This window comes from Cervus canadensis, chromosome 21, assembly GCF_019320065.1.
Source record: "Cervus canadensis isolate Bull #8, Minnesota chromosome 21, ASM1932006v1, whole genome shotgun sequence".
NCBI classification, from domain to species: Eukaryota; Metazoa; Chordata; class Mammalia; order Artiodactyla; family Cervidae; genus Cervus; species Cervus canadensis.
Window position 1 is genome coordinate 37,230,065 of NC_057406.1, and position 23,324 is coordinate 37,253,388.

General features: G+C 36.8%; 1 protein-coding gene across 4 annotated transcripts in view; it reads left to right on the forward strand.

Annotated features, from left to right (window-relative positions):
- CCDC91 (coiled-coil domain containing 91) overlaps positions 1–23,324 on the forward strand; it is a 366,658-nt gene that overhangs the window by 253,193 nt on the left and 90,141 nt on the right. For all 4 annotated transcript variants that reach the window (XM_043439827.1, XM_043439829.1, XM_043439828.1 and 1 more), the window contains exons 9-11: positions 3,634–3,726; positions 3,815–3,883; positions 14,549–14,725. In XM_043439827.1, coding sequence (XP_043295762.1) covers positions 3,634–3,726; positions 3,815–3,883; positions 14,549–14,725 — 339 coding nt within the window. The remainder of the gene's footprint in view (positions 1–3,633; positions 3,727–3,814; positions 3,884–14,548; positions 14,726–23,324) is intronic.

Below are 23,324 nucleotides of genomic sequence, written 5' to 3' on the forward strand. Positions count from 1 at the left end.
TTCCATGGGGATGGTCTTGCTCCTTGTCTCCTGTACAGTGTCATGAACCTCCATCCATAGTTTTTCATCAGGCACTCTGTCCGTCAGATCTAGTCCCTTAAATCTATTTCTCACTTCCACTGTATAGTCATAAGGGATTTGATTTAGGTCATACCTGAATGGTCTAATGGTTTTCCCTGCTTTCTTCAATTTAAGTCAGAATATGGCAATAAGGAGTTCATGATCTGAGCCACAGTCAGGTCCCGGTCTTGTTTTTGCTGACTGTATAGACCGTCTCCATCTTTGGCTGCAGAGAATATAGTCAGTCTGATTTTGGTGTAGACCATCTACTGATGTCCATGTGTAGAGTCTTCTCTTGTGTTGTTGGAAGAGGGTGTTTGCTATGACCAGTGAGTTCTCTTGGCAAAACTCTATTAGCCTTAGCGCAGCTTCATTCCATACTCCAAGGCCAAATTTGCCTGTTACTCCAGGTGTTTCTTAACTTCCTACTTTTGCATTCCAGTCCCCTATAATGAAAAGGACATCTTTTTGGGGTGTTAGTTCTAAAAGGTCTTGTAGGTCTTCATAGAACCGTTCCACTTCAGCTTCTTCAGCATTACTGGTCGGGGCATAGGCTTGGATTACCGTGATATTGAATGGTTTGCCTTGGAAAAGAACCGAGATCATTCTGTCGTTTTTGTGATTGCATCCAAGTACTGCATTTCGGGCTCTTTTGTTGACCTTGATGGCTACTCCATTTCTTCTAAGGGATTCCTGCCCACTGTAGTAGATATAATGGTCATCTGAGTTAAATTCACCCATTCCAGTCCATCTTAGTTCACTGATTCCTAGAATGTCGACATTCACTCTTGCCATCTCCTGTTTGACCACTTCCAATTTGCCTTGTTTCATGAACCTAAAATTCCAGGTTCCTATGCAATATTGCTCTTTACAGCATCGGACCTTGCTTCTATCACCAGTCACATCCACAACTGGGTATTGTTTTTCCTTTGGTTCCATCCCTTCATTCTTTCTGGTGTTATTTCTGCACTGATCTCCAGTATTACTTTGCTAGCGTGTGAAATAAGTGCAGCTGTCCTGTAGTTTGAACATTGTTTGGCATTTCCTTTCTTTGGGATTGGAATGAAAACTGACCTTCTCCCATACTATTCAATATCTTTTTCAATCATCTTTCCTAATACAAGGGATATTTGTTCAAAGAATCTTTTTAATATTATTCTGAAAAAAACAAAATTAAAAGCAGATTTTTCAAATCCTTGTAAAGCCAAATGGAAGTGAGGTCTTACCAGTTATAAGACTTACATCATGTAGATTTAGTAACTAGGTAATACTGACACTGCTTTTAGCTATTAAATGATTATTACTGCTGAAATTGTGTATATAGATATAATTATTGCTGAAGCTCTTCCTTCAAGACCTGAAAATTTGTTAGCCTCTCTGTGTCTTACATAACTCAGTCTGAAAATGAGGAAGACTGTTGTTCAGTTTAGCAGGTTCTTGTGTTTTTTATGGTACAGTTACATGTAAAACACTCATAACAGTGTCTGAAACTGTAAAGTGCTCAAAAATGTTAGCTATTATTTTATATGTTTGTGTATGTGTATACGTACACACATGCACACACATATGTTTATATATATGGTAGTTACTTTGTATTTTCTCCAGTAGGTCTATAATTTTACTTATGGTGTATTTTATGTAGGGTGCTTCTTCAAATGATTATCCTGTGTTTATTTTGGCCCAAACGAACTCAAAAATAATGTTTTATTATAGTGTACTTCAAAATTAAGAAATGAAGTTCATAAATGAATTTTCTAATCCTTGCATTGTCATTTTTAGCTACTATATCGTCTTTTACTAGTTCTTGTTGGATCCTTGGAGAAATGTGGCTTCTTTGTTGTTTAGTCGCTAAGTCTTGTCCAATTCTTTGTGACCCCATGGACTGTAGCCCACTAGGCATCCCTTTTCATGGAGTTTCTCAGGCAAGAGTACTGGAGAGGACTGGCATTTCCTTCTCTAGGGAATCTTCCCGACTCAGGGATTGGACCCACATCTCCTGTATTGGCAGGTGGATTCCTTATTACTGTGCCACAAGAGAAGCATCAGAGAAATGTGGCCTACTTATAGTTAATTACTTACTGATTTCCATTAGTCTGATTTATTAACTTAACTGTTCATTTTAAGGAGAAATCACTTTCAATATTATTGAGGACTTAAAAATTTCTTCTGTAGTTTAATTCTGGTAATTTTTACTTGTTCCATTTTTGCTATGTTTACCCTCATCTCAAAGCCTAAAATGAATATTTTCAGTCTCAAGTGAGAATTGTATTTACCATTTTTGTGTCTAATTATTTTCCTGGTTAAACATTTTATCATGTGTGTTTTGTAAAGAGTATTAGATGTTGTTTCTGACTTTATGAAATTCTGTGTGCATTTAGACTTTCAAAGAATATAATGTTAAAGTCTTAATCATTATATATCATATTCTAGGCCTAATGATTTATTAATCAAATGATTTCCACAAATTCATAGGATACCAACAATTTTTCATCATGGTGTCATGATTTATCTCACAGTTTAGATTTGTTTTTAAAGAAAAATCACATTTTTCTTGTAATTTTTCTTATTGTCTTGAAAAATTAAGATAAAAGCATTACAATTAAAAATAGGAATCATAGATTATCTTAACTATTTGGTCACTTACTCTCAACTTAGATTACCTGCCTAAAAGCAATTTTAAATCAGAACAACTTTGAATGACATAGATCTGTTTTAAAATACTGGGTATTAGAAATTGGTTCATATTTAAAGGAGGCTTTTATGTAAATAGCATTCTAAATCTGAGAAAATATCTTATTTGCCTTTAGTAACTGAGGAGAAATCTGTGTGAATGGGAATACATATGTTTTGCTTTCCCTGAGAGTGCTGTTCAGAACAAGTATCTGGCTTATCTATATTGAAGGTGTTGAGGTCATAGAGGTCAAATTTTCTCAACAAAACTTCATTCAAACTCCCAAGTTTGAATAATGATAATTTGATGATGACTCTGTGTGCTTTTTTACTACTATGGTTGAATAAAAATGAATACATGAACTCTGTATTCTTTAACATTAGCTATCACAATAATATTCCTTTGACTACTTTCATAGATTTATCTATTTATTTTTGAATCTGTAGTAAAATTTTAGAATGAGACTAATGATCTTTTGATTTCTTTAATAGTACTTTACTAGAAACACAAATATTCTGTTAGGATAATTTTTCATCAGGCAGACATCAGTTATAATCTGATTGCTCTCACTGCAAGCTAATAATAATAATTTTAATGAATATATTTTCCAAGTTTAATTTTGGAAAAGGACATTTTATCATTTTCTGATTCACTTCATAGTTGGAATATCTTTCAAATTAGATTTCACGTCATCTGCTATACTAAATTTGGGGATGAAAAGAGTATGTCTTGACTGATGAAAGATATGGGAATTCAGATTTTTTGGCTCCTAAGCCCTTATTTTAGCCAGCTTTCTTATTTCCCCTGGTAACTACTTCAAATAAATTCTGCCAACTGTTCTCTGTGTTGATAGGTTATCTATCTCAGAGCCATAATCTTAATGCAGTTAACTTTCCTTGTAGCATCAGAGGCTCCTTGAAATGCTTGACACAGAGAAGGAACTATTAAAAGAAAAAATAAAGGAAGCTTTGACTCAGCAATCCCAAGAACAGAAGGTAATATTTTAATTTTGCTTAGAATTTGGAAAGAATGTTCTGTTGCCCCAAATAATACTGTAATGTCTAACTGTCTTATCATTTACAGGAAATATTGGAAAAATGTTTGGAGGAAGAAAGGCAAAAAAATAAAGAAGCATTAATATCTGCTGCAAAGGTATTTCTATCTGAAAAGTTTATTGTGAAGTTTAATTCTAATACTTTTTATTAGTTCAATTGTTTTTATGTTTACCCCCACCTCAAAGCCTAAACTGAATGTTGTTGGTCTCATGTAAGAATTGTTTTTGTTATATTTATGCCTAAGTATTTACCTGGTATAGACCCATCAGTCATAAATTTCTTTGTAAGTAAGTGGAATTAATAAACTGAGTTCATTAATGGTATAGTCAGTCTACTTTTAAAATATTTCATTCCAGAAAATTCAAGAATTTTTTTCCTCTTCTGCTGTTTTTATTCTTACTAAACATACATTACACAAGATAATGATATTGAAATGCTTTACATTTAGATTATCAATCATATGTTTAAAGCAATACATCTACATAGGAGCACCAATATCCACTTGGTATTTAACAGGTATCCCACAAGTATTGAGTATACTGTTTATTTGTATGTACATATGTGTTTATAAAGGTGTATGATTTTTAAAGCAAACTTTGAAATAAATCATCTGGGTAGTATATGCATAGATTTTAAATATATGTATGCTAATGTATACATATGTTGACCTGAAATACACCATCAGATATTTGTCCGACAAAAGTACGTTTTTTCAGTATTATGAGAGAATTTCAATTTGGGGTCTGCTAGCATGGCAGGCCACATACAAATTCCCATGTGGCAATAAGAACACTTCAATAGAGAGGAAAGTAAGTTGTAAGGGTTGCAGGAAATACAGGGTTCATGGCTTGTCATTGGCTGAGTCCCTGGCAGGAAAGAAGAGGGGCCTTTCTTCTTCCTCTTGGGCTCTACTATAGTTGCAGGATGTGACAGCTCCCCCTTAAAGGGGTCTCCTGACAGTATTTAATTGATGTTTCTGTTTCTGAATTTTTTTTACATTTTCCCCTTTGATTAAGATCTTTCTCTGAAAACATCACAGATTAAGAATCAGGGTTTCTGGTTTCAGCAGTTTTTGTCCATCATTGTCAGAAGGAAAGTGGTGCAGGTCGGAGAAATATTGCAATTGCATTCAAGTAAGAAGGAGGGGTAGGAGGGAGACATCTTAGGCAGTTTTTATGTAAAGTCCACATGTTATCAAGATTGTAGACATCAGAGATCATCTGAAGTGTTGTATCACTATCATCAAAGGTTTGGTGACAAACTTCTAACAAGCCTGGTCTAGGTATCTAGTGAAAGCTATCTCATCAGATGTCATCGACTTCATTTCCAGGAAGTCTTTACTTTCAGGTCACCAGATGATGTGCATCACTAGTTGGGGTTCCATGCTTTCTTAAGCTGTGTACCGTGAATCCAAGAGTCTATTCCTTGGAGTTTGATAGTGCAGGGGCTAGTTATCAGTGCCCGATAGGGGCCTCTCCAGTGAGGTGAAAGAGCATTCTTCTGGAAGTATATCTTCCAGTAGGCAAATCTCCAGGTGCAAGGTATGATGCTTAAGGTCATCACCTCTCAAGGGTATGTTGTAAGAAGGTTTCCTCTACCAAGGCATAGTTGTTCTTCATGGAAACATGTTCTTCATGGTTGTTCTTAATGGAAACAACTAGGCCTTTGCAAGATTGGAGTATCTCTCCTTTTGTTAGTTTTGGGTCCAAAGAGGCAATAACCAGGTGCATTGGATGTCTTGTGACTGTCTTGGTGGGTGAGAGTTTAGTTGTGACATTTGGAATGATTTAATTGTGGCATGCAAACTCTTTGGTCCTGCATGCCATAACTGAAGATCCCGTATGCCACAACAAGATCAAAGGCCTTACATGCTGTAACTTAGACCAGGTACGGTAAAGTAAATAAATAAATATTTTTTAAGAGGGATGAGCATTATATGAGTTCCAAAAGGGGTGGACCTGGGATTTAGAAAGAAATTTTGCTAACTGAATCTCAGTGTGCTATGAGTGTATTCAACTAAGCCAGAGGGATTGAGGGTGGTAAGCACAGTGAATGGCCTACTTTCCCTACCTTGCTTAGATTGAAGAAAGCAGTAAAACCTGAATTTTGCAATAAGGAGCTCATGGTCTAAGCTGCAGTCAGCTCCAGGTGTTGAGTTTGCTGATTATATAGAGCGTCTCCATCTTTGGCTGCAAAGAATATAATCAGTCTGATTTTGGCATTGATCATCTGGTGATGTCCATGTGTAGGAGTTTCCCTGGTGGCTCAAACAGTAAAGAATACATCTGCAGTCAGGAGACCTGACTTTGATCCCTGGGTCAGGAAGATTCCCTGGAGAAAGGAATGGCTCCCTACCCCATTCTTGCCTGGAGAATTCCATGGACAGAGGAGCCTGGTGGGTTAGAGTCCAAGGGGTTGCAAAGAGTTGTAGATGACTGAGGGACTAACACTTTGGTGTGCATGTGTTGAGTTGTTTCTTGTGTTGTTGCAAAAGGCTGTTTGCTATGACCAGTGTGTTCTCTTGAAAAACTCTTAGCCTTTGCCCTGCTTCATTTTGTACTCCAAGGCCACATTTACCTGTTACTCCAAGTATCTCTTAAGTTCTTACTTTTATATTCCAGTCCCCTGTGATGAAAAGGATTTCTTTTTTTGGTATTAGCTCTAGAATGTCTTGTAGATCTTCTTAAAACTGGTCAACTTCAGCTTCAGCATTAGTGATCAGGGCATAGACTTGCATTACTATGATGTTGAATGGTTTGCCTTGGAAATGAACCAAGATCATTCTGTCATTTTTGAGATTGCACCCAAGTACTGCATTTTGGACTTTTTGTTGACTATGACAGCTACTCCATTTCTTCTAAAGGATTCTTACCCACAATAGTAGATATAATGGTGCTCTGAATTAAATTCACCATTCTCATCCATTTTAGTTCACTGATTCCTAATATGCTGATGTTCACTCTTGCCATCTCCTGCTTGACCACATCTAATTTACCTTGATTCACAGACCTGACATTCCAGGTTCCTATGTGATATTCTTTTTTTTTTTTTTAACAGCTTCAGATTTGCTTTCACCACCAGGAACATCCACAGCTGAGTATCATTCCTCTTTTGGCCCAACCTCTTCATTCTTTCTGGAACTATTAATAATTGCCCTTCACTCTCCCGCAGTATCATATTGGACACCTTCCAACCTGGGGGATTTATCTTCTGGTGTCCTATCTTTTATCTTTTCATACTGTTCATGGGGTTCTCACAGCAAGAATACTGGAGTGGTTTGCCATTCCCTCCTCCAGTGGACGACATTTTTTCAAAACTCTTCACTATGACCCATCCGTCTTTGGTGGTCGTGAACTTCATTGAGTTACACAAGCCCCTTCACCACAACAAGGCTGTGATCCATTTGTTGGATGATATAGAAAGCAGATGAATTCCAGAAAAACATCTACTTCTTTTCACTGACTACACTAAAGTCTTTGACTGTGTGGATCACACCAAACTAGAAAATTCTTAAAGAGATGAGAATAGCAGACCACTTTACCTGTCTCCTGGGAAACCTGTATGCAGGTCAAGAAACAATGGACCTGGACATGGTACAACTGACTGGTTCATAATTGAAAAAGGAGAACACAAGGCTATATATTGTCATCTTGCTTATTTAACTTATATGCAGAGTACATCATGCAAAATGCCAGGGTAGATGAAGCACAAGCTGGATTCAAGATTACTGGGAGAAATAGCAACAACCTCCAGTTATGCAGATGATGCTACTCTAATGGGAGAAAGTGAGGAGGAACTAAAGAGACTCTTGATGAGGGGGAAACAGAGTTAAAAAGCTGGCTTGAAACTCAGCATGGAAAATCTAAGATCATGGCATCCAGTCCCATCACTTCATGGCAAAAAGAAGAGGAAAAAGTGGAAACAGTGACAGATTTTCTTTTCTTGGACTCTAAAATCTCTGCATACAGTGACTGCAGCCATGAAATTAAGACACTTGCTCCTTGGAAGAAAGCTATGACAAACCTAGACAGCATATTAAAAAGCAAGGACATCACTTTACTGACAAAAGTCCGTATAATCAAAGCTATGGTTTTTCTAGTAGTCATATGTGGATTTGAGAGGCGGACCATACATAAAGAAAGCTGAGGGTTGAAGAATTGATGCTTTCGATTATGGTGCTGGAGAAGATTCTTGAGAGTCCCTTGGACTGCAAGGAGATCAAACCAGTCAATCCTAAAGGAAATGAATCCTAAATATTCACTGGATTTTCTGGTAAATACACACACACACACACAAAAAAAAATCACTGGAAAGACTGATTCTGAAGCTGAAGCTCCAATACTTTGGCCACTTGATGTAAAGAGCCAACTCATTGGAAAATACCCTGATGCTGGGAAAGATTGAAGGCAAAAGGAGAAGGTGTCAGCAGAGAATGAGATGATAGACTCAGTGGACATGAGTTTGGGCAAATTCCAGCATATAGTGAAGGACAGAAAAGCCTGGCATGCTGTAGTCCATGGAGTTGCAAAGGATTGGACATGGCTTAGTGACTAAGCAGCAACAAACAACAAGCACAGTGAAAATGTTTTAAAACCAGCCAAACAGCGCAAACTTGTTGAAGTGCATAGCCAGTAAAATGGATTTCTAGATCACTATGATGTTTGAAACGAGCTCCTCAGGTAGGGACAAACTTTTCTATAAGTATCCTAGCCACAGAAGAGAGAATATCCTGTATGTGAGGGGAGGCTTCTTTCAGTTCACTATGAAATCTATAGACCATGAATAAAAGAAGTTCATTAGAGATCCTCACTATTTGAACCACAGCAGGAGCTGCATTTGACTGTGTGGATCACAAAAAACTGTGGAAAATTCTGAAAGAGATGGGAATACCAGACCACCTGACCTGCCTCTTGAGAAACCTGTATGTAGGTCAGGAGTCTAACAGTTAGAACTGGACATGGAACAACAGATTGGTTCCAAATAGGAAAAGGAGTCTGTCAAGGCTGTATATTGTCACCCTGCTTATTTAACTTATATGCAGAGTACATCATGAGAAACGCTGGGCTGGATGAAGCACAAGCTGGAATCAAGATTGCCGGGAGAAATATCAATAACCTCAGATATGCAGATGATACCACCCTTATGGCAGAAAGTGAAGAACTAAAGAGCCTCTTGAAAGTGAAAGAGGAGAGTGAAAAAGTTGGCTTAAAACTCAACATTCAGAAAACTAAGATCATGGCATCTGGTCCCATCACTTCATGGCAAATAGATGGGGAAACAGTGGAAACAGTGACTGATTTTATTTTTCTGGACTCCAAAATCACTGCAGATGGTGATTGCAGTCATGAAATTAAAAGACGCTTACTCCTTAGAAGGAAAGTTATGACCAATCTAGATAGCATATTAAAAAGCAGAGACATTACTTTGCCAACAAAGGTTCATCTAGTCAAGGCTATGGTTTTTCCAGTAGTCATGTATGGATGTAAGAGTTGGACTATAAAGAAAGCTGAGTGCTGAAGAATTGCTGCTTTTGAACTGTGGTGTTAGAGAAGACTCTTGAGAATCCCTTGGACTGCAAAGAGATCTAGCCAGTCCATCCTAAAGGAGATCAGTCCTGGGTGTTCTTTGGAAGGACTGATGTTGATGTTGAAACTCCAATACTTTGGCCACCTGATGAGAAGAGCTGACTCATTTGAAAAGACCCTGATGCTGGGAAAGATTGAGGTCAGGAGGAGAAGGGGACGACAGAGGATGAGATGGTTGGATGGCATCACTGACTCGATGGACATGGGTTTGGGTGGACTCCGGGAGTTGGTAATGGACAGGGAGGCCTGGCATACCTGTTCGTGGGGTCACAAGGAGTCGGACACAACTGAGCGACGGAACTGAACTGAACTGAAGGAGCTGCATTATAGTAATGAGATGGAACCCTGAGACTGTGCCTTTGTTGTTGGTTAAGACAGGAAGAGATTCATCCTCAATCACGAAAAATATTTCTTCAAGCCAACTGAGAGGGAGGACTGGGAAGAGACCCTGTAGTTGCTCAAAACCCTGCAACTGAGAATTGAAAGGACAAGGGAAAGGCTGAGTAGAGGATCGAAAACACTCAAAGTACTTAAATCTGTAACAGTCTTTTCCAGTGGCCTGGCTCTTTGCAATTATAGTAGAAACTGGGAAGGTTTTGGTTTCCTTTAGAAGTCTTCATTTGCTGGATTTGAAGATTAGGAAACCTGGTATTCTTCTTTTCCAGTGACTCATCTAGAGTGTGAGAGAGCTGGTTTGCTAGATTAATTAAGTCTGAAGTAGACATAGTTTTCCATTCCGTCCTCGTCGTTTTTACTAAACGGGAAGAAAGAGGTCCCAGTCCAGCCTATTAATAATACAGAATTCAAAGCTGCCTGGGTGGAATCAACATCTGAAGGAAGACCAGAATTTTCTTTAAAAGCATTCTGAAGTTCATTATAGTAGTCATAAAAAGGGTCATCCAATTTTTGTGTGCAATCCTGAATTCTGTTTCAATCGACAGGTTTTGAAAAAGCCCCAGAAATTGCTCAATGAAGTCATCTAATGATTGCCTGACCTTTCAGGATTTTCCCAGTTAGCAGTTTTTATCCTGTGCTGGGCCTGGCCTTAACCAACAAGCATATGAACTAGCTGACATGAGTCAGAGGAACACTGTTGATAAGTTCAAATGACTGTATTAAATTCCTCAGCAAACGTATGAGGATCTTCAGTTTACTTTGAGAAAATATTTTATTATGACTTGCAGTTCAGGTTTAGTTCAGAGAATATAAGAAATTAAAGATTTAACTTCCGGACCCTCAGAAGGCGTTTTACAATAAAAGTTCTGAATATTCCAGAGGAAAATGGGGTGGGGAGAGTTTTAGAGAGGGTAAGTTTGATAGGATAATTACTATGGGATATAGAGGAGGCATCAAGGGCACAGAAAGGTGGGAGGAAGATGGCGCCAGAGGCAGAGTCTGGCCAAAAAGATCCAAGGATGAGAAAGATGGTGCTGAGGAAACCAAGGAAGAAGAGCCTGAGGCTTTCGGAACCATTTCATCTTTCTTTAATTGTTTGTTTGCCTCAGTTAATCTTAAAATCTTATTTTGCAGAGAGGCTATTTTCAGCTTCTTGGGTAATGGTGACAAGTCTTCAGATACCAGTCAAAACAGGCATACCACTCTGTTCTGAAAGGTTTTTGAACTGTTGTGATCTAATTCAGTTTTAAGGAAATTAAGTTTAGAAATTTCAAAAGTTTCCCATAATGGCCACTGATATTCTAACTTGTCTTTAGTCAGGTCAGTTTTTCTTTTTTTCTTTTCTTTTTTAAAAAAATGAGCATCAGGAGGATTAGAACTGTCGTTTTTAAAGATCAGTTTAGCAGGAGTCCCTGTAGGGGGAGTGACCTCAAAATACTTAGGTAAGTGGGATCTCATTTCTCAGAGGTTTTTCTCTAGATTAAAAGGACAATTTCAAACAGTGTAACAGCTTACAGCTCAAACAGCTTGCAAGCTATCACCAGTCAGTTCTAAGGAGACAGCGTGGCCCTGGAAGAGCCAGGCCAAAGGCCTTTTCAGTCAATTTCCAGAGAATAGTCCTTTCCAAAGAATTGGCCAAAGGGTGAAAACAGATACAGTTTCAGTGGAGAAGTCACTATTCCCAGAGGAACAGACTGAAGGCATTTCTAGCCAGCTTCGATGGAAACAGTCTGAACTTAAAATCAGACTGGAGTGCCAAATGCATGCAGAACAAGACCTTTAGCAGAAATGCAAAACCTTAAAACAGAGTCTGAATAAAACCTGGAGAGCCTCAAACACAAAGAGGGCATGAACTTGGGATCTAGGAGAAAGGTGTACCTGCAAAACTCCAATCAACAAGAAAGTAGTGAGTGACAGTGAGTACCACATCTGTTCAGTAGCCCTGGAGTCTTCAGGCGTCTTCTCTGATCCCTATGCAGGCCACCAAAATGTTGACCTAAAATAAATAGAATGCCAGATATTTCTCCAGCAATGATGCATCTGTTCAGGATTGTCAGGGAATTGCAATTCAAGGTCTGCAACCATACTGTGAGCAAGTTCCCATATGGGAAGGAAGGAAGAAGAAAGGGAAGTTGGGAGGGCCATGGTCAACAGAGTCCATGGCATTTCATTGGCTGAGTTCTCACTGGGAAAGTAGAGGAGTCTTACTTCTTCCTGCTGGGCTCTTCCATGTCACAGCATGTTCTATTTTACAGTCTCCTGATACTATTTAATTGAAGTTTCTGTTTACTAATTTTTTTAATGCAAATAAAGCACTGAGTGTTTCATTTGGGATTTATATTTAAATTTAGCAAATAAATGTTGAAAGTCTCCCATGTACAAATCACTATGCTGGGGTGGAAGTTCAAGAATGACTATGATTTTGTCTTTTTCTTAAAAAATTTACAATCAAAATAAAAAACCTTCCTTATGTACTAATAAGGTAAAAAGGATCACATTAAATTATTACGAGTGCACAGATTGTGTTTCCATGTTGTAGTAGTTTTTAATAGTAAATTTCTTTTGAACTGAGCCTTGAAGTATGACTAACATTCTGAATAGTGAGCTGGAATTTTATTCCATAGAAAAGTAGAGACACATTGAAATTTCCAAGTATAGGCGGGTCATGATGATAACTGATATTAATTTGGGGGAAACTGTAGCAAGAAACTACAATGGCCCCCCACTCCAGTACTCTTGCCTGGAAAATCCCATGAACGGAGGAGCCTGGTAGGCTGCAGTCCATGGGGTCGCGAAGAGTCAGACATGACTGAGCGACTTCACTTTCACTTTTCACTTTTATTCATTGGAGAAGGAAATGGCAACCCACTCCAGTGTTCTTGCCTGGAGAATCCCAGGGATGCGATCGCACAGAGTCGGACACGACTGAAGTGACTTAGCAGTAGCAGTAGCAAGGAAGGCCAAAGCCTGAGAAGGAATTAACAGAATGTATCTGAAATCTGGGTAAGAGATAGTGAATGGCAGAAAGAACTCGAGTAGCGGTAGTAACTAGGAAAATAATGAAATAGCCATATTCTGGAAATAGAAGATGGAATCAACATGTTTGGTATGGATGATACAGGAGATGGCCAAGTTGTGAACTCCCGGAGTATTCATTCAGATCCAGAGAAAGGAAGAAGTTCTGAAGAATTGAAAACACTCAGCAGGATGCATAGAAGAAATATATGCAGCATGCTCTCATGCAAACAAGGAAAAGAGAGGGCTTTACAAAATCAGAAATAATCAACTATGTAGAACATTGCTTGAGGTCATGAAAATAGGATTAAAACAGAACAAAAAATAGCATTTGGTATAAACAACATGGAAGGCATTGGTGTACACAGAAAGGGAGTGATTTGAAAGAATTGTGAAATAAAGCAGGAGTTAAAAAAATGATGACTGTCAGCTTTAATGGCTTTTGTCAAACTTGGTTGTGAGCTGAAAACAAGAGAAAAATGGTAACTCTCTTAGGAGTGGGAGGCCCATGGACTTTACTGTGTACCAAAGTATGGTGATTTTCTTGAAAATTCTTAGGCAGCTGTTTGAGTTGCATTCAAAATGGGCTCTTTTTTCATGGAACGCCATTTTACTGAATTACTAGGGTTATACAAACTTTAGTATGTGGCACACACTTTCTCCAAAATAAGCAGAGTAAGCCCAACACCTTAAGAAAAAAAAAAAAAAACTGACAGTTTTTGTTGCCAATGATAAAATTAGAGATTTAAAACAGAAATTAGAAATTTGGAAGATTTATTTCTACTTTTTAATACTTAAAGACTGTTACAATGAGATTGATGGTGGTATGAACAAATGTAACTGTTTTGGTTATAATATTGAGAAATGTGTCAACATCTGAAAGAGATGCATAACTCATTGAATCAATATTTTCCAAATAAAAAATGTTTAAAAAATCATCTGTAAAGAATTCATTCAGAAGGTAAGAAAAGATTGTAATGTAACAGTACAAGAAGTTCATTGACGTGATTTTATTTTCCTTATTGCAACTTACCTTTAAGAACTACTCCTTGTTAAGTTTTGGTGTGGAATCAGAAAGAATATCCACAGTGATCTCAACTGGATACATTTAGTATGTATAAAATACATTTTATTTTCTACTTCATATCTTTGTGAGGCTGGGTTGTTCTTATACACTTCAGCAAAAAAAAAAAAATCATGGCAGATTTAATACAGAACTCAGATATGAGAATCTAAGCTTTCTTCTATTAAGTCAGATAGTAAGGAGGTTTGCAGATATTCTTCTAACTTTTTAACTTTGGAAAATTAGTTATTTTCATAAAATTCATTATTGATATATATTTCATGTTATTAATTCTAATTAATTAGTTAATATGTTATCTTCTCCTGGTTTAAACATCTAAGGTGGAAAGTCTTAATATGTATAACCCATGTAAACAAAACATCTTAGAAGTCCTCTATAGTTTTTAAGAGTGTAAAGAGATCCTAAGGCAAAATAGTTTGAAAACTGCTACTTTAAGTTAAGGCTTGATTTCTCTGAAGTTTAGAAATACCATGGAAATAAGTTGGTTATTTGTGTAAAACCAAATAATTGATTTTATTTTACAGCAGTTATTACATATGAGTAAAAAAAAAAAAAAGTCAGAAATAAACCCAATAAGATCAAAGTTTTGTGTTTTTTAGGTTAACTCCAGTGTGTCTTATTCAAGGAATTACTGTGGTCACTCACTCAGATGTTTTTGTTGTGGTCATTATTTGTTTTGAAGCTTGAGAAAGAAGTGGTGAAGGATGCAGTTTTAAAAGCTATAGAAGAAGAAAGAAAACACTTGGAAAATGTTCATGCTGAAGAAAGGGAGCTATGGAAGACTGAGCACGCAAAAGATCAAGAGGAAGTGTCTCAGGCAATTCAAAAAGCTATACAAGAGCAGAGAGAAATTAGTCAGGTTAGTAAAATTAGCTCTTTATGAACATCTTATTTCTTCTAAATTTTCTCAAAATAAAGTAACTTTACTATTATATTATCTTACTTAAAATCACCTTATTGGGCATAATTATTTTACTTTTGAGTTTAATATTTTAACTGAATAATTTTTAATATATCTGTACTTTTCACTTTTTAATGCTGATAATTTTGCCTTTTTCCTCTATTTTCAAAGAAGTCAGAATCCAAATTTATGTTTAATCACTGTAACTACATTGCCTCCTCTTTGAGATGCTTGTTTTCCTTTTTCACAAACACATATGCATATAAAATCAAAGAAAATAATATATATGTGTTGAAAACAGTTTAATTAGATTCATCTGTGTCTAATTTGTGTAGTTATATATCTGTAGTTGGTAGTAAAAGTAGAACCTCACAAATAACCCCGGTAGTCTCATGAAATATACACATATCAACAAATATGGCCTACATTCAAAATATCTTTTGAGTACATTAATGAACAGTTAAAAAATTTGTTAGTTTAATTTTCTGTAATTGAATTTGCATGGTTCTATTAATACTTGCATTTAGTCTTCTCAGGTATGAGATAACTGAATAAATCTTTCCTCCAACAAGTGTAAAAAGCAAAAAATAACATTCATAGAAGTCTTTGTTTTACATGATTGTTCATTTGACCATGCTTTATAAATGTGACTGAATTGACTTTTCTTTTCAGCTTTTGAGAACAAAATCCCAGATTTTCTTATGACTTATTAGTTTTAATGAAGCCCTAGGAAACCAAGTGCTTCTAGTATCTAGGATCAATGTTATAGTTTTTTTTTTTTTTAATGTCACTTAAGGTTGTTCTCAGAAACACACAATTACCCATTTATTATGAAAATTAAACAGATCTGTAAGTAATATCTATCTATGGTAAGAAAACAGTGTAACAGTAATTTTATCTTTTTTTCTTTTCTTTTTTCCACTAGCGTAATGATTATTTTCTAATTCTTTCTGTAACCTATGTTAGTGTCACAAATTTATATTGTATATATGTTTAATTGTCTGTCAGTTCAGTTGGTTGGAATTCCATGCCAGTAATGTCAAGATCATTGGTTAAATCCTAATTTGGGAGAGTTTACTTAAAATTTCTTTATGACCACAGACCACTCCTTTAACCTCACAAAGATGTGGGCTGTTAGTCACCGTGAAATTGGGAAAAAGGGCATGAATAAATCAGTACATGTTCATCACCCAAACTAAAAAACATAGAAGAGTACCCTCCTCTGTGAATTTGTAAGTATTCTTGTCCATAAGAAACGTTATAGTATATGACAGATGTTGAAATTTGTTCTCTATAGGCTCAGGATACCATGAGGACAATCCAGTCATGTCATGAATAAATATATTGTGTTTATTTTCTTACAAATAGATGCATATTTTGATAAAGAGAAAAAAAAGTGTTGTGTGAGTGTGTGTGTATGTGTGTATAATTGCCTAGTGGCTGACAGACTAGAGAAGATCTACAACAGAAAGAACAAACAATGTTGCCAGGTAACTCCGATTTTCAGAAGTGAGGCGGTTATATCAAATGTATTCCAAGTCTTCCTTAAACAGCTCATTACTTTTATTCTCACATGGTTGCAGTAAAAACTACAGTGAAACAACTGGCATTCTCTTAGCCCCTTAAAGCTTCACCATCCTATTGTAGAAAGTTGACGAATTACTTTTCTTGGGAAGCAGATAGAGCTTATATATCTTTTATCTACTTTACTTACTTAGACCAGCATGATAAGCCAGTAAGTTGCCATGTTCAAACTTTGGTGTTTTACATTAATAATTGAAAAGACCGCCTGAAATGTTCCAGGGACTGTACTTATTTCTGAGGATACAGTAGTGGGGAGAAAAAAAAAAATCCCCTTCCTTCTTGTAAAGAAAACTCACAGGAAACTATTAAAGGTGTAATAAAATGTGAAGTAGTGATCAGGGTCATGAAGAAAAATGAAACTGTCTAGGAAGCTAAAAGTGAGGAAACCAATGTATAAATAGTGTAATCAGGTAAGGACTCTAAGGAGGTAGCATTTGAGCCGAGACCTGCATTGAAGTGAGTTTACTTTGAGGCTAGCAAGGGGGAAAGAGTGTTTCAGGCATGGAGAATAGCAAGTGTAAAGGCTTAGGCAGAAAGATGCTTGTGAAAGTGAAAGTTTCTTAGTCATGTCTGACTCTTTGCAACCCCATGGACTATACATACAGTCTGTGAAATTCTTCAGGCCAGAATACTGGAATGGGTAGCTGTCCCCCTCTCCAGGGGATCTCCTCAGCCCAGGGATCAAACCCAGGTCTCCCACATTGCAGGCGGATTCTTTACCAACTTGGCCACGAGGGAAGCCCAAGATGACTGGATGGGTAGCCTATCCCTCCATCTAGCAGATCTTCCCAACCCGGGAATGGAACCGGGGTGTCCTGCATTACAAGTGGATTCTTTACCAACTGAGCTACCAAGGAAAGATGCTTGGTGTAATTAAAACTGTATGGCACTGCTATAGATATGGACAGATACAATGACCGATGGAATAAGATAGAATATAGAAAGGGACACAATTTTTTTCTATAATTTACAAATTTTTAGTCTGGGTTCCATAGAAAGGGACCCTAGACAGTCTGTGAACTTACGGAAATTATGCAAGATTTGTGTATATGTGCAGATTTTTCTGCAGAGATACTCTGTAGCATTTATTAGATTCTCAAAAATATTTTATTACTAATTAACCCAGACAAGATTAAAAATACAGTCATCTTTTAGTATCTGTGAGGGAGTGATGCCGGGGCCCATCATTAATACCAAAATCTGCCAGCTCTCAAGTTCTAAAATCAGACCTCAGTACCACAGTTCTGCATCTGCAGATTCAAGCAGTCATGATCATGTATATGTTTACTGAAAAAAATAATATACATTTAAGTGAACTCACAGTTTAAGGCTGGGTTAATCAGGAACAATTGTAATTGCAGCTGGCTGTAATTTCTTCCTGGGCTTTGTCTACTAATATGAATTTCAGATAAATTAAATATTTAAATCTAGAAATTTAATATGTTAAAAAGAAATTGGGCAAATATCGATACTCTTTGAAATGGAGAGTTCAAGCAGGACTTGAGATCCTTAGTCTTTGCCAAGTATTTCATCCAGAAAGGCAATGAGAATACTAGCAAAAATTGTGATAAAAGTTACAAAATGAAAGTTCCCAAATAGACAAGAAGCACAAAAATTATTCCTGGAGGATGCAGGAGATCTATTTTGATTCTCCAGTTTCTGTCAACACAACATTGAGAGTTATGCAAAGAAACAGAAAGGTGTGCTTATAAACAGGAACTACAGTCCTGCTAATAGTCTACAGAAACTACATTAATGTTGGACTTCATAGACAAAGACTCTCTTCTGCTATTTTAATTCACTAGTATAGGAGATCCACTGTTAATCATATAAGGCAGAATTGAAATCCCATATTTATCATAATGCAAAGGAAAAAGAAGCAAAAACATGAGAAATATAGTGCTTTGAATTATTTATTAGTTTAAAAACAGAATGGTGATATTTCTTGGTGAAAAGTGTACATGGTTTGGTCTTCAACTTTGAAAAGGCATGCTAATTTAATGACATGCTTGAGCATGTCTAAATGAAATTGTCATATGTGGCCATGGTCTTTGAAGCCCATTAGAAAACATGGTTTTGTTCTCATTCTTGGATCCGTGAAAGCTGGAACTTGGTATGCTTTTCACATACCAAATTCTTTTTGGATAAGAGGTTTGCCGTTGTAAACTAGCCAAAATTTGATGCCCACCAGCCCTGAAGTCTTTCATCATTAATGAAGTTTGCTGCTTTTCTCCTCCCCTCACACATACCCTAGCCTTCCTTCTTGTGACTAATATGCCTAAGATATGGTCAGGGCCTCTGGGCATATCAGTATATAAAGTGTAGTCAAGCTTGTTCTGATTTCATTCTTTTACTGAAGGCTTTTGCTAATAGTATCCAAATGGAAAATAAAATTGATCCTAGAGCACAAAATTTTATGAATCTTCCATCTTTAGGAAACCATTAATTTCCTGTTCCTCACACTTGTTGAAAATAATCCTCAATCTTAGTGTTGATAAGTTTCTACCTGATAATCTTTATATGGATTATCAGAAAAATTAATATAATAGATATATAGGTAGGTGAGAAGTTAGGTAGGTAGGTTAACTGTCATAAAGTGAAAGTCACTCAGTCATGTCTGACTTTGCTACCCCTTGGAATAGTCCATGGAATTCTCCAGGCCAGAATACTGGAGTGGGTAGCCTTTCCCTTCTCCAGGGGATCTTCCCAACCCAGAGGTCGAACCCAGGTCTCCCACATTGCAGGAGGATTCTTTACCAGCTGAGCCACAGGGAAGCCCAACTGTCATAAAAGAGTATCCAAATTACAGAATAAACCACAGTACATACATTCTTGGATTTGGTGTGTGTACATTTTTTCTCTACCTTTGACAGGATGAAAATTCACATCAGCCTCCAAGTTTGGGAAACATTGCATTGAAACTTTAATACTGGCCTTTTAGGGGTTCACTGAACACAAACACAAAAGAATTATGGAAATTTTTATTCTATCTTGAGAGAATGCTTCAGATTCTCAGTGGTCTGGACTCCAATTGGGATAACAATGGTTTTCACTATATTTCAAAATAAATGGTTTGAAATAGAGTTAATTATCCTATTAAAAAAATAGAATTTAGATTGGTGTTCATATTGCCTTGCCTTTTTCATAATAAGCTCACCACTAGTGAGTTTATCATCAACATGTAAAGTTTTTCTCAACTAATGTGGCAAATAAGGTGACTGTATGATTCATGAGTATCATTGTAAGACTTTGATGTTCTTTATCTGTCTTCTGTGCATGTGTCTGTTGCTATTTATTTTAGGTCATTAGCTAAAAAACTATTCTTATGGAACTTTTTCTTCATCTTTGCACAAAATAGTAAGATAGTAGTGTCGGTGGTAGAGATGGCGATAATTCTAACGATATTGACTATCTTTAATTTAATTCTAAATATGAGGTACTTTTTAAATTGTTGTACATGTTTGATCTCATTTAAGCCTTAAAACCAACTTATGAGGCAAAAACTATCACTCCCATTTTCACCGATGCAGAAATTAAACCTCAAGAAGATTATTTAACTTGCTTAAGGCCATAGTAACTCGGACGAGGCAACAGGCCATGTTCAAAATCAGGCAGCCTTACTCTAGAGGCCTTGCAACTTACTACTATTCTCTCTCCCAGTGTGCTCATCCTAGAACAAATACAAATACATCTTATTTGTAATTAAATGTATAGGTAATTTCAGTAGGAAAACGTGAGGGAAATTTTTTTTTATGTTTTTATTCATTCATTAATATTTATTGACCATTGCCATGTATTGGCACTTTTGGAAGGTGTGAGCATATAGCATTGAATAAGATACCCAAGGTCCCTGGGCACTCATAGAGTGTATATTCAAGTTGAGAATGACCCATGATAATTAAAGTAATTCATTATAGTGATACGGACTTTGAAGAAAAAAAATCAAGGTTTTGTGTTTGGGTGAGGATAGGTGGTAGGGGAACTTTTAGATATGTAAGTTAGGAAAGAAGCCAGACTCAACAAAACTTGCGTGCTGCATGATTCTACTTACAGGCGTACTCTGTTTTATTGTGCTTTACTTTACTTAGGCTTTGTGGATGCTGCATTCTTTACAAACTGAAAGTTTGTAGTACCTCTGCCTTGAGCAAGTCTGTTGGCACTATTTTTCCAGCAACATTTGTTCACTTCATATCTCTGAGTCACATTTGGTAATTCTTATAATATTTCAAAGTTTTTCATTATGTTTCTGTTTGTTGGCATCTGTGAACAGTGATCTGTGCTGTTACTATCATTGTTGTTTTGGGGGCACCACAAACTGCACCTATGTAAGTCAGCAAACTTAGCCTGTAAATTTTGTATGTATTCTGACTGCTCCATCGACAAGCTGTTTCCCTGTTCTTTTTTCTCTTCTTGGGCATCCCTATTCCCTGAGACACAACAGGATTGAAATCAGGCCAATTAATAATTCTGAAATAGTCTCTAAGTGTTTAAGTCAAGGGAAGAGTCACACTTCTCTTACTTTAAATCAAAAGCTAAAAATGATTAAGCTTAGTAAGGGGCCTTCTTGCTGAGTTGCTTCAGTGGTGTCCAGCTCTTTGCAACCCTATGGAGTGTAGCCGGCCAGGCTCCTCTGTCCATGAGATTCTCCAGGTAAGAATACTGGGATGGGTTGCCATTCCCTCCCCCAGGGGATCTTCCCAACCCAGGGATCGAAGGCATGTCAGAAGCTGCGACAGGGTAAAAGCTAGGCCTCTAACACCAAAGAGTTAACCAGATTGTGAATGCAAAGGAAAAGTTCTTCAGGGAAATGAAAACTGCTACTCCAACGAACACACGAATAAGAAAGCAAAACAGCTTTATTGCTGATATGGAGAACGTTTTTCTGGATAAAATGTAAAACCAGCCACAACATTCCTTTACAACAAATCCTAATCCAAAGCACGGCCCTGACTCTGTTCAGTTCTGTGAAGGCCAAAGGAGGCAAGGAAGCTGCAGAAGAAAAGTTGGGAGCTAGCAGAGGTTGGTTCATGAGGTTTAAGGAAAGAAGCCTTTTTCATAACATAAAAGTGCAAGCTGAAGCAGCAAGTGCCGATGTAGAAGCTGAAGTGAGTGATCCAGAAGATCTAGCTCAGATAATTAATGAAGGTGACTGCACCAAATAACAGATTTTTAATGTAGATGAAACAGCCTTGTATTGGAAGAAGGTATCATCTAGGACTTTCACAGCTATAGAGAAGAAGTCAGTGCCTGGCTTCAAAGCTTCAACATACAGGTGACTCTCTTATTAGAGGCTAATGCAGCTGGTTAAGTTGAAGCCAGTGCTCCTCTTTGGCCCTGAAAGTCCTCAGGCCCTTCAGAATTATTCCCAATTTACTCTGCCTATGTTTCTTATAAATGGAACAATATAGCCGGGATTACAGCACATCTGCTGACAACATCATTTACTAAATATTTTCAGTTCACTGTTTCTAATACTCAAATAAAAAAAAAATTCTTTCAAAATATTACTGCTCTTTGACAGTACACCTGACCACCCAAGAGCGCTGATGTACAAAGAGGTTAATGGTGTTTTCATGCCTGCTTAACAGAATATCCATTCTGCAGCCTATGGGTCAAGGAGTAATTTCAACTTTCAACTCTTATAATTTGAGAAATAGATTTTGTAAGGCTGCAATAGATACTGATTCTTTTGATAGATCTGAGCAAAGTAAATGGAAAACTTCTGGGAAAATGTCACCGTTCTAGATGCCATTAAGAACATTCAGATTCATGGGAGGAGGTCAAAATATCAACATGTAGGAGTTTGGAAGAAGTTGATTCCAACCTTCCTGGATAACTGAGGTATTCAAGACTTCAGTGGAGGAAGTAACTGCACTTTTGGCTAAAGCAGCGGCAAGGGTTTGTGAGGATTGACTCCAAATTTGTTAGAAGTTCTACTCCAGGTAAAATGTTATCAAACAGTATTCCATGTTACAGAGACTATGAAAGGAAGTCAATCAATGCAGCAAACTTCATTGTTCTGTCTTATTTTAAGAAACTACTGCAGCCAACCCAAACTTCAGCAGCTGCCATCCTGGGTAGTCAGAAGTCATCAACCTTGAGGCGAGACCCTCCACCAACAAAAAGATTAAGACTCTCTGAAAGCTCAGATAATGTTTAACATTTTTTAACAATAAAATGCTTTAAACTAAGGCATATATTACTTTAGACATAATGCTGTTCACACTTAATAGACTGTAGCAAAGTGTAAACCTAATGACTTTTATATGCTCTGAGAAACCAAAACATTTTGTGCCTTGTTTTATTCCAGTATTCACTTTATTGCCATGATCTGGACCCAAACCCAAAATATCTCTGAGATATGCCTGTATTTAAAATCCTAGAGAAGGCAAAATTAGCCTGAGAGGAAAGAAATCAGTAGTTGACAGGGAGATTTACAGCAGGGGGACATTTGAAGGTGATGAAAATGTTTCAATCATTATTGTAGTGGTGTTTACATTTGATTTGATAGAACCATATCAAATTATATATTTCATACTGATAATTTTACTATATGTAAATAATATTTTAATGAAGCTAATTTTTAAAAAACAAATGACTACCAAGAATAAATTATTGGATAGATAGCAACTTCAGATGGTAACTTCATTTATCAGTGCTATGGTGAGAAAGGATTCAGTTTTATGGAGATAACATCTAATTTGTGAACACTAAATTTGAGGTACCTATTCTTAACCATAGAGGGAATATTGAGTAGGCAGTTATAAATATAAGCCTGGAGTTCAGGTGACTTGTCAGGGCTGGAGACCAACATTTGAGATTAACAAGTATATAAATGATATTTAAAAGCAAATAAATAAAATCTGGACAAGACTTTACATGACATTCTTTTATGGAACTTGGCCATTTTCTAACTAGAAAGAACTACATCCACTTTAAATTAACTGTGTAATAGTAGAAATGGTCTCACACT